General features: G+C 30.5%; 3 protein-coding genes across 4 annotated transcripts; 1 reads left to right on the forward strand and 2 right to left on the reverse strand.

Moving 5' to 3' along the window:
* Nucleotides 1-78: 78 nt before the first annotated feature.
* LOC145759282 (nuclear protein localization protein 4 homolog) lies at nt 79-2,716 on the reverse strand. Of its 2 annotated transcripts, none has more exons than XM_082573068.1 (4): nt 1,151-2,716; nt 860-1,072; nt 303-523; nt 79-217 (listed from the first exon to the last, which is right to left on the reverse strand). In XM_082573068.1, the coding sequence occupies exons 1-3, from the start codon at nt 2,453-2,455 to the stop codon at nt 314-316; spliced, it is 1,728 nt and encodes a 575-aa protein (XP_082429194.1). In that variant the 5' UTR covers nt 2,456-2,716; the 3' UTR covers nt 79-217; nt 303-313. The 2 variants fall into 2 exon arrangements, with proteins under 2 accessions (XP_082429194.1, XP_082429193.1); XM_082573067.1 differs by having other exon boundaries at nt 81-217; nt 299-523.
* A 945-nt stretch (nt 2,717-3,661) lies between these two features.
* LOC145759649 (uncharacterized) lies at nt 3,662-5,980 on the reverse strand. Its single transcript, XM_082573497.1, has 3 exons — nt 5,676-5,980; nt 4,728-4,982; nt 3,662-4,292 (listed from the first exon to the last, which is right to left on the reverse strand). Exons 1-3 carry the CDS (start codon nt 5,821-5,823, stop codon nt 4,201-4,203), a joined length of 495 nt encoding a protein of 164 aa, XP_082429623.1. The 5' UTR covers nt 5,824-5,980; the 3' UTR covers nt 3,662-4,200.
* Nucleotides 5,981-6,663: 683 nt separating this feature from the next.
* Nucleotides 6,664-7,704, forward strand: LOC145758981 (mitochondrial uncoupling protein 4-like). The gene has a single exon (XM_082572691.1). The coding sequence runs from the start codon at nt 6,682-6,684 to the stop codon at nt 7,606-7,608; it is 927 nt and encodes a 308-aa protein (XP_082428817.1). The 5' UTR covers nt 6,664-6,681; the 3' UTR covers nt 7,609-7,704.
* The last annotated feature ends 7,968 nt before the right edge of the window (nt 7,705-15,672 follow it).

Here is a 15,672-nt window from a genome sequence, read left to right on the forward strand (position 1 = left end):
TTGATTTTTGGTTCTTAGTTAGAAGAAATGGATTAGTAGAATATGTATTGCCAATTTTGAACTTTTATTTCATATATTGAGTGGACAAAAATGCTCAGCAAAATAAAACCCAAAGCTAAGCAAGTTAAATGGTAAAATAAATAGAACTATGTAGAACGAACTGGGTATGGGCAATTAACTTAAGGTCAAAGCAAATGCCCGGATTTTGCATCATTCTCTACAAAAATATTTATAAACTCTTTAATATAACTTATCAAAGTTTGTGAATGTCTGAAAAAGTTAAAATGGAAAAACTTACATACTCAATGTAAATTTAGTGATGTTGCAAACTCCTCTGGATCGCCTCCCTCATCTCTGCATCCATGTCCTGATGGTCACTGCTCCCGGACATTCCGTGCATCGATTGACTTGTGTGCTTCATCAGCTCCTGGAGCGTACTCCAATTTGGGGAACTTTGACTCCATTGTAGAGCAAGCTGGTTGTCTTGTTTCTTTACTGCTTCTAATAGCATGTCCATTTCACCCTGGAAATTGTAACTTTTTTTTTGTATATATCTTTATCCTCGATGTGGGAAAGTCGAATGCGCGACTTAAAAATAGAGTAACATCAGTTACTCCGACCCAGTCTCGAGTTGCCTGTGGCAGTTTGGGATATTATGGATTATAATTGCCCGATAATTATGCTGCTGATTAAGTGCTGGCTCAGCAGGAGTTCGTACCGTTTATAGCGCCTTAGTCAAGGGTGCTACAGCATAAGATCAGTGGGGATTGAACCCACGACCTCATGTGTGGCGTAAAGATAAATAATGTTTTAAGCATAAAACCATCTTTAAATATATATACATAAACAGAAAACCTACCTTTAGAGCAATTGTGTCATTGGTTGCAAGATAAACTAACACATGAAAGTCTGACATGGCATTAACAAACTTCTCATTAGTGAACAGATCCAAATATTTGGATAAAGCGGAAAGGGATTGCAAATGTCCGACAATAGCACGATTACAAAGTGGAAACTCAGCAGCATTTGAACTGCAGCTGTATTGGGCATCCTTTGTAAAAGCTGTAGGAACCTGTTTAGAACATAGTTTTGATTTTTAAAAAAATGTCATTAACAGTATCGTGTTAAAAAATTAAAATATGAATATTACTTCTGTTAGAAGAAATTCAAGAGGCAATGGACGAGCCAATTTAGTAATTTCATTTCCATATTCATCTTTTTCAGTATAGTAAACATCTGCTACAAACAATTCAGGTGTACTCTCTCTTACATACCCCAATTCAGCAGCATCAATAGTGGGTAATAGGCAGTGATCGGCTACCAATGACATGCATTGATTAGAGACTTGATACCCTTCAAACGAAATCTCTAAATCTTTATTACCAGATACAATGACAGTGGTGAATTTTGATCCGTATTGCCCATTAGAAGCAAGTCTACATGGATTTAAGTATTTATTTTGAAATGTAGCAGCAGTAATACACTCTTCAGCAGATAAAAAATGTGTTTCAGAATGTCTAACGTGTTTAACTGTTCCCTTCTTTGTATCCTCAGCAATTAGGTCAGTTAAAATCCAACCAACTTTTCTTATTCCCAGTTTGGTGGCTATCATGTCAACTATGTCTTCATGTGAGTCAGGTAGAAGAAGGAGGGAGTTAGCAGTACTTTCTTGTGGAGGTTCATATATTGCACAGACTTCAGAGCGAATACCCAAAGGTACATCAGGATGGGGGACATAGCGTCCGTACAAATAACCCATTCTTTGATGGCCACTTGCCCTCCAATAATTTAAAAATCTATCTACTATTTCACGATTTTCAAAGGTAATATTATCAACATGTCGATATTTCTGTCGGTTTAAAGTAACAGCTGATGGAATATCAACAACAGATATCTTTCCATCCCCAGCATTATATTTTGAAGCAGCTTTAAAGTTTTCAAATTTAAAAAACTTTCCTTTATCAACACCTGAAGTTTGCTTGCGCATGAAAGCATGGAATGACATAAACTTAATTTCCTTTTCTTTTAAGTAAGTTTCATCCCACGGTTCTACAGCTAAATCATCAAGTTTAAACATTCCTTTGTTGGCACCTGCTCTTTGTATTCTTCCCTCTTCCTTCCAGAGCACTTTATCGATTTCATCCTCTTCAACGTCACTTTTCTTGCTCGACAATAAACCATTGCTGTTTAGATGTGACAAAGATGAGGCAGGTCTTTCACCTGCATTTAATACATGAAGATAAACCATATCCCCATGCTTTAAACCAACAGTTTTTAGCTTAGTCCTAGAGTTGAGCTTTATTTCTCTTTGTCGATTTCGTTCTTTATATAACTTCCAATTTTGATCAGTAAAGTTAAATTGAGTTTTAATCTTTTTCAACAGAGTGCCCATAATATCATCGTTAGCAAGTTCGATTCTTGTCGTGCCCTCACTAGATTGTACCCGAATAATCATTGTTACAATTTACAAATTTGTTTAAAAAGAATAACAACCTTTCACTATGATCTATTTTTAAATAACAAACGGTAAAAAACGCATGTGCACAGATGAGCTGAGCATTATTACGTACATACGGTAGGTAAAGGGTTTGATTCTCACTGCTATCATGTGGTAGTCTACGGCTAAGTTTTGTTATAAATACAATAATTAATCAACAAAATTACTTGCTTTATCTTTAAACATAAAATTGGATTTTAGTGCAAGACAACTTAAAGTGACGTCATATTCTAAAGAATCACGAATCGGACTTAATCTACCTAACAAAAATATATATTTGACGGATCAACGGATTGAACGGATTAATGGATCGAGTTTTATTAACTTAATCAAATATATATTAAATAGATATTAGATAATTCAAATGCATATTTGACGGATATTTAATTTAACAAAGAAGTTTTATGAATTAAACCCTTACCCCAACCCTCACCTATTCAGATTACCCATTAACACATCCGACCCATTCGATCCTTCTATCCATCTAGTAGTCAATCAATCCATACGATCCGAAAATATATTCTCGTCAGGTGGATTAAGTTGTAATCAAGAATCACGATCTACAAAAGTGATAACCAAAAAAGGTGTACCAAGTCGCGCCACCAATTATCATGGCAGGAAATTATTAAAAATCTATTAAGTTAACTAAACATGCCATCAAATTTTCTAAACCAACAAACGCCACTTAAACCCTGCGACCTGGCCTAAAGGTTACAGGTAATGGTTTTTACCAAATTATATACCAAGTTTAATCCCCACTACCTACAAGTGATGGCGAGCTAGGACACAAATTTGTAGTGTACCTTTTCCTATTACCAACTTACAATTAAGTTACCAGGCAACATATGGCAAAGAATTTAAAATGACCAGCGCACTTGGCTTTACTGGAAGACATCTTGAGTTCAATCCCCACTGCTCTAATGGTGTAGCACCATTGAGTAAAGCACTATAAACTCCAGCCGAGCCAATTAATTAGCAGCTTTTTAATCGGTCTATTATAATCTTTACTAAAATATCCCTATCCGACAAATGCAACTTGAAATTAGTTGGGGGTAAGGGATGTTACTGTATGTTTGGGTCATAAAGTCAACCTAAAGGATAAATCTAATCATGACCTACCTAAACATCATAAACAATATTTATGTTAACATGAATTAAAACACACAACATAACAAAAATTTTATATAACTGAATAAAATGCTAAACTCTAATAACTAACAACTTTAGCCAACTAGATCTTTTAGGAAAAGGATTGAAAAGCGTTCAAAGGTTTAATATTACAGTTTCAAATTTACCTTAAAAATTGAACTTAGTTCGTGCAAAATAACAGCAACTGCAAAAAAGAAATTGTCAAATAAAATATCGAATTGTTGTAGAAAAAAAGGGTTCAGGTTTTGCTTAAGACACCGTAGTTCAAAACAGACACCAATAACATAATAAAGCAACTTAAGTAAAAATGGCAAATTATGCCAAAGTGCGATTACATAATATGAAAGTTACTGCAGTGGCATTAAAAGTAACTCATTAACAAAATTATTGCATGATATATGAATTAAGTTATTGCAAATATTCATTCTACATCTAAAAAACTTACAGATTTATATTTTTTTAAATTAACAGAAAAAATTAACAAATTTTCTTTTATAAATAATTGGTTATAGGGAAAAACGAATTAGATTTATTGTAAAAGCAGCCAAGTACACTTAAAGAGTGTTGTAGTCTGGTTTCTTCTCTTTACGGAAAAATTTGCAGCCAAGACCAATAATTAGAATAATGGCAGCAGACAGCACCATACCTAAGTTAAAAAGAATTTATTATTTCTCTTATGGAAACAGTTTAACAGTTTAAGTTAAAAGCCTCAACATAGAGTAACATTTGTTACCCTGTCAGTTTAAATTAACATTAGCATGCCAACAATAAACCCGCCTAATGGTTTTTGCTCGGCAGATGCTGTCTATGGGAGCAGCAGGAATTAAACACAGGACCTTACATAGCAAAGCCAAGTGTTCATTCCATAACAACATGTAGCCAAAAAATTAAAACCAGTATAACTAGATATTTATATACATTGTGTAAATAGGAATTTTATAAATAAATTGGAATACAAAAAGATTTTAAATTTCTTTTAAACATTAATAATATAGTTCTAGAGGTACTGTATCGAAAATTGACACCCATAAAATAAGCAACTATGTATGGCCTATACAAATAAAAAAATTACAAATTTTACCTCCAATGAAACTTCCAACATCAAAACCCTTAGAAGGTGGAACCACTACAGCTATTGTTGTTGTTGTCGTTTTTTCTGTGGTGATTGTCGAGTTAGGTGTAGTGGTTGATAAATTACTCTCAGTGGTCAGGGCTGTTGAAGGTGTGGTGCTTGTTGTTGTTGGTTTTGTTGTTGTTGTTGGTTTTGTTGTTGAATTATCACCCTCCATTCCTGGTGTTATTGTTGAGCCATCGGTAGCATTGCTAACAGTTGAAGCTATAACAATAGTTTTTTTTAGCATTATTGAAAATGAAAAAAAATAGATATACAATAAACAATGGTAATGGTAGCATGGAATAGCCAACCGGCAGAATTGTATAGTGATTATAAAACGTGGCTTCATTCCATGAGGTTGTTGGTTCAATCCTCACTGCTCTCATGGTGTAGTGGCCATCAGTATGGCGCTATAAACTCCTGCTGAGCCAACAATTAATCACCACCAAATTATAAGGCAAATATAATCAATAATATCCTAAACTGGGTCAGAGTAACTGATGTATAGATCATGAAGAAGGCCTTTTCACATAAAGAAATAAGAAAAAAAACGATAAAATCAAATACATGATTTAAACCTTGCCATTATTATGAACATTAAAGTAACATTTTAAGTTCAACTTTTTAAAAAATAAATTAAACATAAAATTCTCAAAGAAAAAGTTTATCTGTTAAGTAAATTGAATATTTAAAAATTTATTTCCAACATCTATGTAATCTTGCTTATAACAGTTATTACAGTAAAAATGTTATTGGGCAGTTGACTTCTACTTAAAACTATTATAAATAGTTTAACTGTTTTAAATCATTAAATTGATTTTGTCATTTTTTCCTGTCGCATTGTTGTAATATTAATTGTATATCGTATTTATTATTTACTTTTATCAATGCGCAAAAAACCAAAAAAAAACTCACTTTCATGGTTAGCTGTGCCAATGGTTGAAGAATTCCCGGCAGTAGTTGTAGTTATTGGTGGTGTACTTGATATTGTAGTATTTTCTCCATTTGTTGTTTGTAGAAAAGCAACCAAAAAGACCAAAACAATAAAAAAAATTCCTCTCATTTTGTTTTACTTCTTCTGTCAGTCTGTTCTTAGTTATTAGTCTGTCTGTCTGTTAGTGGTTAGTGAGCCTTTAAAAAAATAAAAATTCAAGTTACATACAAAAATATAAACGCTTCTTCATTTAGTCTTAACGTATCTAAACTGTTTAATTCCGCCAGACGCCTAAACCTAAAACTTCCAGATATAAAATTGATTCTTATCTGTCGAGTTCCGCTTTTATATTTGCTTACTAAGCAAAGTGTTTGCATAAACGAGGATAAAATTGCCAACAAGTACAAAAACAAAAAATGACGTAATTTTTATTAATAATTTTTTTCTAAATTTGTAACTTAGCCAATTAGGATATCAAAATTAAGAGAATTTATTCTTAAGTTACGAAAAATAAAAATTTAAATCAAAAACCCAACTTAAAACCTACATTGTGTTTATACAGTTTTCTATTTCTATAATCAGTGAGTGGACGATTACGTAGGCGTTGTCTTGACCGATTCGATCGCTGATTGGTCGTGAAGAATTCAGGTGCAAAGTTTGTTTAAAGGCACTTGCGATCACTCGTGTTATGCTGCCCTGTAATACGAGAATGTTGTATTAGAAGACAATAAATAATTCACGATAGCCAGATAGCGTATATTTACTGACAGATTGACATTCTATATATATTATTTATAGACTAATTATTGAAATTTTTGACGTGTGAAATGCATCGTCAAAGTCAGAACATTAAAATTAATAAAAAACAATTAGTTGCGCAATTTTTGTTATAGAAAACTTTAAAAGGTCAACGAAATGTTTTTAACAAATAATGTGTCATGTATTAATAAAGATTTTTTTTAGGTTAAATTATAGTGGATTTAAAAAATGAATGAACACCTACAGAATATCACTATAAACTATGTCACATCTGCAATTGCAGCAACTGTGGCCGAAACAGTCACTTTTCCATTGGATCTCACCAAGACGAGATTACAACTGCAAGGTGAATTAGCAGCACGAAGTAGCACATCAGTCGTTGTTAAACGTGGCATGACAGGAGTTGCAATTGGTATAGTAAAAGAGGAGGGTTTATTAAAACTATGGCAGGGTTTACCACCTGCTGTGTATCGACACCTTATATACACAGGGGTTAGAATGGGAGTTTATGAACAGTTGCGGGAAAATGTTTTAGGTCGTAACAATGATGGTTCATTTCCTGTTTACAAGGCTGCCATCGGTGGTCTTCTGGCTGGTTCAATTGGCCAGTTTGTTACAAGTCCAATGGATTTAGTTAAAGTACAAATGCAAATGGATGGTAGAAGGCAAATGGAGGGAAAGCCTCCTAGGGTTAAGAGTGTGTATCATGCAATACGAACAACAGTAAAAACTGGGGGCATAAGGGGTTTATGGGTTGGGTGGGTACCAAATGTCCAGCGTGCTGCTCTTGTTAACATGGGTGACTTAGCAACCTATGACACAGTTAAACAAGCATTGTTAAAAAACACTTCACTTCAGGATAACTGGGTTGTGCACATGATGGGAAGTGGTTGCAGTGGGTTGGTTGCAGCAACCCTCGGCACACCAGCAGATGTGGTAAAGACCAGAATTATGAACCAACCGCGTGATAAAAATGGTCGCGGACTGTTTTACAAGTCATCCATTGATTGCTTACTAAGGACTATAAATAAAGAGGGTTTTTTTGCCCTGTACAAAGGTTTTATTCCAATTTGGTCTAGAATGGCTCCGTGGTCGCTTAGCTTTTGGTTAACTTGGGAAGAAATAAGAAAGTTAACCGGTGTTCAAACGTTTTAGATTCTCTTATCTTAGAATTTTTATTTATTTGTTTAGTTTTTTTTAATTTACCACCTTTATAAAGTGTCATTGTGTGATACATCGGTACTAGCAAATATTTTGCCAATTAGACAATTGATTTTTCTTGTTTTAAAAGAATAGAACTTTGTCACTGGTGCTATAATGCTTATTGTTAACTAGCAACCTAAAGCTAGTATGTGACATAAAGATTTATATTTATTATGCAATTTGTTTTTCATTTTTAAGTGTTTTATTGTTTTTTTTGTGATATATTTATTATTTTGCAGTTTGATTTTTTTTTGACTATAACGTTGTCCTGTTTTTTCTATTTCTTGGCGAAAAGTAATTCACTATGCAGTGCAATAAAAGCAACCGTCGGGATTTAGTAAAGTAGTTTTTTTTAGATACAAAACACCAGATATGTTATGTATGAAAGGGTAAAGTCCAAAAATCGGCGAAGAACAGAAATGATAATCATATTTACTTTATATGTTATTTAAAAGCAGTTGTTTGTACAACATTTAGTATAAACTTACACTTACCTTACGAAATAGGCAAAAAAAGAAAAGCTAAATACGATTGGCAATTTTTTTGTTTTGGATTGTGTTGTCAATCAATAGTGCACACATTCATGTAGATGGTTTTCTAAAAATATTTTAAACAACTTACATTACTATCAAACATGATTAATCTTAACATATGTTGTAAGATTAGAAAATTACAATTTTAAAATTAAATATTGATTTTCTTAAGTAATAAATAATACTTTGAAGTAAAAGAAATGTCCAATATTTATTTAACAATTATTATTGTTTTAAGACACTTTAAATGTTTTAAATTTAAATAAAATTTTACACAACTTTGTAGAAGATATTAAACTTTAAAATTATTCTTATTAAATATACAAATAATATATTACGCAAAGAAAAAGTAGCAACTCTTTAAAAACATGGGTTAAAAAAAAAAACATTTCAAGACACATGTTTTAGCATGCTTACATTTTAACTGATTTACAATTATTTGGTTGTAATTTCTTCATAAGAAATAGCTTCTTTGGATCGACTTACCACTTTGGAGGTGGATTATAAAATTGCAACATCACAGTAGGAAATTTACCTCAAAAAATATAGATAATTAGCAAGTGGAATTTAAATTCCAAATAATTTTGCAAAAGAATAAATAATATCGTTATTTCTAAAGATTTAAGGTAATGATGATATATTTTTGGTCTTAACTTTGTTCAACTAGTTTTAATTCATTTAATTTACAAAAATTAACTTATCCAAAATTTTGAATGCTTTTTTGTCGATAAAACCAACAACAAAAACAAAACAATACCTCCGATCAAAAACCTATACAAATCAAAATACAACACTAACAACAACGCTGTCAAAGCAAAAACAAAACCACACAGCTCAAAAACCAACAACAACTAAACCATACAACCAACAAAACCACGCAACTCGAAAACCTACAACAACTAAACCACACAACCAACAAGACCATACAACTTGAAAACCAACAACAACTAAACCACATAACCGTAAAACCAACAACAACTAAACCACACAACCAACAAAATCATACAACTCAAAAACCAACAACAACTAAACCACATAACCAACAGACAGCAAGACCATACAATACAAAAACCACACAACTCCAAAATCACTCAACCAACAAAACCATACACCTGGAAAACCAACAACTAAACCACATAACCAACAAAACCATACAACTCGAAAACCAACAACAACTAAACCACATAACCAACAAAACCATACAACTGGAAAACCAACAACAACTAAACCACACAACTCCAAAACCACTCAACCAACAAAACCATACAACTGGAAAACCAACATCAACTAAACCACATACAACTCGAAAACCAACAACAACTAAACCATATAACCAACAAAACCATGCAACTCAAAAACCAACAACAACTAAACCACATAACCATAAAAACCAACAACTAAACCACACAACTCCAAAACCACTCAACCAACAAAACCATACAACTGGAAAACCAACAACAACTAAACCACACAACTCCAAAACCACTCAACCAACAAAACCATACAACTGAAAAACCAACAACAACTAAACCACATAACCAACAAAACCACGCAACTCGAAAACCAACAACAACTAAACCATACAACCAACAAAACCATGCAACTCGAAAACCAACAACAACTAAACCACACAACCAACAAAACCACACAACTCCAAAACCACTCAACCAACAAAACCATACACCTGGAAAACCAACAACAACTAAACCACATAACCAACAAAACCATACAACTGGAAAATCAACAACAACTAAACCACACAACCAACAAAACCATAAAACTCCAAAACCAACAACAACTAAACCACATAACCAACAAAAACACACAAAATGAAAACCAACAACAACTAAACCACATAACCAGCAAAACCATACAATACGAAAACCAACAACAACTAAACCACACAACCAATAAGACCATACAACTTGAAAACCAACAACAACTAATCCACACAACCAACAAAACCACACAACTCCAAAACCACTCAACCAACAAAACCATACACCTGGAAAACCAACAACAACTAAACCACATAACCAACAAAACCATACAACTGGAAAACCAACAACAACTAAACCACATAACCAACAAAACCATACAACTCGAAAACCAACACCAACTAAACCATACAACCAACAAAACCATACAACTCGAAAACCAACAACAACTAAACCACATAACCAACAAAACTATGCAACTCGAAAACCAACAACAACTAAACCACTCAACCAACAAAACCATACAAATCGAAAACCATTAACAACTACACCACAAGACCAACAAAACCATACAAATCGAAAACCAACAACAACTAAACCACTCAACCAACAAAACCATACAAATCGAAAACCAACAACAACTAAACCACACAACTTACAACTGTCAAACTAACGCAGCAAAAACCCAAAATGTGTCTACAGTAGACATGCACAACAAAACAATTTATTGCCAAAAAATAATCAAAAGTTTGTGATAAGTTAATTGTTTTAAATTAAATAAATTGAAATTATTAAAACTAAGTGAAGACAAAAAATATAAAATGCCTGCTAGCCCATCTATATGTTTATCAAAAAACTTAAATTACCCCAGCCATAAATGTTAATTTATTAAATTGGAATAATTTAATTGATTAGATCAGTGCAATAAAAAACAATCAACATCACCTTTTTTCATAGGATTTCCTTGCTTGATTTCATTTATCGAACACTGCCTCGGATTGCGTAGAAATTCAGTTCTTTACTTTCTTGATCATCTGATAAGATAAACGTTAAGTTTAACCATAAGTGTGAAGTTTTAAATTTTAATTTTCTTACTGGAGATTGACAAATTAAGTTTGCCATTTCTGTACAGCAATTTTAATAACCTAAGAAAGATTAAAAATGGTAAATTAAATAATAGTAAATTGTTACCTCTTTATATCACAAGTTGTCATTTCTATTTTCTTTGGTGTAATTTTTTTCTTTCTTGTAACATCCTCCACAAATCTTTTGTTGCCCCGCTGTTTTCCCCTTTACTTCTCCCTTCTTCTATAAGATTCAAAAAGCTTTTAAACTCAATCTATTTTTGAAAAAAAGTTTTATTAATCTTAAATTTAACAACATTTTAAAACTGCGTCACAGAGTTTAAGATATGACAAAATAATTTCTAAGGTATCAAAGTTTAATTATGTAGGGCTAAATAATTATGGCATTGTTGTAAGTCTTATCTTGGGCATAGTTAGTTTAATTGTTCACGAGTATGACTAATTATGATTCTAAAAATGTTATATATTAAAGAAAAAAACTTTCTATTAGTTTAATGACAGAATAATATGATGTTGGACCAGTTGATTTTGTACCTAAATAAAAAATAAATTTGTTAGATTGGAATTTTAAACATTATTTTAAATATTGCTAGGCAACAAACTATGATATGTCGAAAATTTACATTTTTTAACAGTTTAAGATGTTTGGCAAAAAATGTTAAAAATCATTAGTTTAATTAAAATAGAGTTCATTTTTTTAAACATTGTCATGCTACATTCTTATCAAAATGTCAAGGTTCCATTAATGTCTTTCTTGCAACACCCTCCACAAACCTTTCGTTGTCCCCTTGTTCTCCCTTTTACTGCTCCCATCTTCTGTAAGATTCAGAAAGCTTTTAAACTTGATCTATTTTTGAAAACAATATTTTATTAATCTTGAAATTAGTAATATTTTAGAACTGGGTCACAGAGTTAAGATATGACAAAATAAGTTTAAGGTATAAAAGTTTAATTATGTAGGGACAAATAATTATGGCATTGTTGTAAGACTTTTCTGGGGCAGAGTTAGTTTAATTATAACTCAATAGTTTATGAATATGAGTAATTATGATTGTAAAGCTGTAACATATTAAAGAAAAAAACTTTTTATTAGTTTAATGACAGAATAATATGTTGTTGGACCAGTTGATTTTGTACCTAAATAAAAAATAAATTTGTTAGATTGGAATTTTAAACATTATTTTAAATATTGCTAGGCAACAAACTATGATATGTCGAAAATTTACATTTTTTAACAGTTTAAGATGTTTGGCAAAAATATTTAAAAATCATTAGTTTAATCAAAATAGAGTTCATTTTTTTAAATTTTTATTAAACATTGTCATGTTACATTCTTACCAAAATGTTAAGGTCATTATTGTCTTTCTTGCAACATCCTCCACAAACCTTCCATTGTCCCATTGTTTTCCTCATTATTGCTCCTATCTTCTGTAAGATTTAAAAAGCTTTTAAACTTTATCTATTTTTGAAAACAATTTTTTATTAATCTTGAAATTAACAACATTTTAAAACTGATTCACTGAGTTTGGGATATGACAAAATAAGTTTTAAGGTATAAAAGTATAATTATGTGGGGACAAATAATTATAGCATTGTTGTAAGTCTTATCTGGGCATAGTTAACTTAATTATAACTGAACAGTTTATGAATATGACTAATTATGATTCTAAAATGTTACATATTACAAAAAAAACTGTCTATTATTTAAATGACAGAATAATATGTTGTTGGACCAGTTGATTTTGTACCTAAATAAAAAATAAATTTGTTAGATTGGAATTTTAAACATTATTTTAAATATCACTAAGCAACAAACTATATTATGTCAAAAAATTTTAAAAATCATTTAAATTAGAGTTCATTTTTTATTCTTTAATAAACATTGCCACTTTACATTCTTACCAAAATGTCAAGATCTTCCATTATTGTCTTTCTTGCAACATCTTCCACAAACCTTTCGTTGTCCCATTGTTCTCCCCTTTACTGCTCGCATCTTCTGTAAGATTCAGAAAGCTTTTAAACTTGATCTATTTTTGAAAATAAATTTTATTAATCTTAGATTTAACAACATTTTAAAACTGGGTCACAGAGTTAAGATATGACAAAATAAGTTTTAAGGTATAAAAGTTTAATTATGTAGGGACAAATAATTATGGCATTGTTGTAAGACTTTTCTGGGGCAGAGTTAGTTTAATTATAACTCAATAGTTTATGAATATGAGTAATTATGATTGTAAAGCTGTAACATATTAAAGAAAAAAACTTTTTATTAGTTTAATGACAGAATAATATGTTGTTGGACCAGTTGATTTTGTACCTAAATAAAAAATAAATTTGTTAGATTGGAATTTTAAACATTATTTTAAATATTGCTAGGCAACAAACTATGATATGTCAAAAATTTATATTTTTAAACAGTTTAAGATGTTTGGCAAAAATATTTAAAAATCATTAGTTTAATCAAAATAGAGTTCATTTTTAAAAATTTTTATTAAACATTGTCATGTTACATTCTTACCAAAATGTTAAGGTCATTATTGTCTTTCTTGCAACATCCTCCACAAACCTTCCATTGTCCCATTGTTTTCCTCTTTATTGCTCCTATCTTCTGTAAGATTCAAAAAGCTTTTAAACTTGATCTATTTTTGAAAACAATTTTTTATTAATCTTGAAATTAACAACATTTTAAAACTGGGTCACTGAGTTTGGGATATGACAAAATAAGTTTTAAGGTATAAAAGTATAATTATGTGGGGACAAATAATTATGGCATAAAAAAAGTTTAAAGGTATAAAAGTTTAATTATGTAGGGACAAATAATTATGGCATTGTTGTAAGTCTTATCTTGGGCATAGTTAGTTTAATTGTTCATGAATATGACTAATTATGATTCTAAAAATGTTATATACATATTAAAGGAAAAAACTTTTTATTAGTTTAATGACAGAATAATATGTTGTTGGACCAGTTGATTTTGTACCTAAATAAATAATAAATTTGTTAGATTGGAATTTTAAACATTATTTTAAATATTACTAGGCAACAAACTATGATTTGTCAAAAAGTTATATTTTTAAACAGTTCAAGATGTTTGGCAAAAAATGTTAAAAATCATTAGTTTAATTAAAATAGAGTTCATTTTTTTAAACATTGTCATGTTACATTCTTACTAAAATGTCAAGGTCCCATTATTGTCTTTCTTGCAACACCCTCCACAAACCTTTCGTTGTCCCCTTGTTCTCCCTTTTAGTGCTCCCATCTTCTGTAAGATTCAGAAAGCTTTTAAACTTGATCTATTTTTGAAAACAATTTTTTATTATTCTTGGAATTTTTTATTATTTTTGAAATTAACAATATTTTAAAACTGGGTCACAGAGTTAAGATATGACAAAATAAGTTTAAGGTATAAAAGTTGAATTAGGTGGGGACAAATAATTATGGCATTGTTGTAAGACATATCTGGGGCAGAGTTAGTTTAATTATAACTGAATAGTTTATAAATATGACTAATTATGATTCTAAAATGTTACATATTAACGATAAAAACTTTCTATTAGTTTAATGACAGAATAATATGTTGTTGGACCAGTTGATTTTGTACCTAAATAAAAAATTAATTTGTTAGATTGGAATTTTAAACATTATTTTAAATATTGCTAAGCAACAAACTATGATATGTCAAAAGTTTATATTTTTAAACAGTTTAAGATGTTTGGCAAAAAATTTTAAAAATCATTAGTTCAATTAAAATAAAGTTCATTTTTTTAATTTTTATAAAACATTGTCACTTTAAATTCTTACCAAAATGTTTAGAAGTTCCATTATTGTCTTTCTTGCAACATCCTCCACAAACCTTTCGTTGTCCCCATTGTTCTTCCCTTTACTGCTTCCATCATCTGTAAGATTCAGAAAGCTTTTAAACTTGATCTATTTTTGAAAACAAATTTTATTAATCTTGAAATTAACAATATTTAAGAACTGGGTCACAGAGTTAAGATACGACAAAATAAGTTTAAGGTATAAAAGTATAATTATGTAGGAACAAATAATTATGGCATTGTTGTAAGTCATAACTCAATAGTTTATGAATATGATCAATTATGATTCTAAAAATGTTACATATTAAAGAAAAAAACTTTATATTAGTTTAATGACAAAATAATATGTTGTTGGACCAGTTGATCTTGTACCTAAATAAAAAATAAATTTGTTAGATTGGAATTTTAAACATTATTTTAAATATTGCTAAGCAACAAACTATGATATGTCAAAAATTTATATTTTTAAACAGTTTAAGATGTTTGGCAAATATTTTAAAAATCATTAATTTAATTAAAATAGAGTTAATTTTTTTAATTTTTATATAACATTGTCACTTTAAATTCTTACCAAAATGTTAAGGGGTTCCATTACTGTCTTTCTTGCAACATCCTCCACAAACCTTGCGTTGTCCCATTGTTCTCCCCTTTACTGCTCCCATCTTCTGTAAGATTCAGAAAGCTTTTAAATTTGATCTATTTTTGAAAACAATTTTCTATGAATCTTGAAATTAACAATATTTTGGAACTGGGTCATAGAGTTAAGATATGACAAAATAAGTTTTAAGGTATAAAAGTTTAATTATGTAGAGACAAATAATTATGGCATTGTTGTAAGTCTTATCTTGGGCATAGTTAGTTT

This window comes from Corella eumyota, chromosome 7, assembly GCF_963082875.1.
Source record: "Corella eumyota chromosome 7, kaCorEumy4.1, whole genome shotgun sequence".
NCBI classification, from domain to species: domain Eukaryota; kingdom Metazoa; phylum Chordata; class Ascidiacea; order Phlebobranchia; family Corellidae; genus Corella; species Corella eumyota.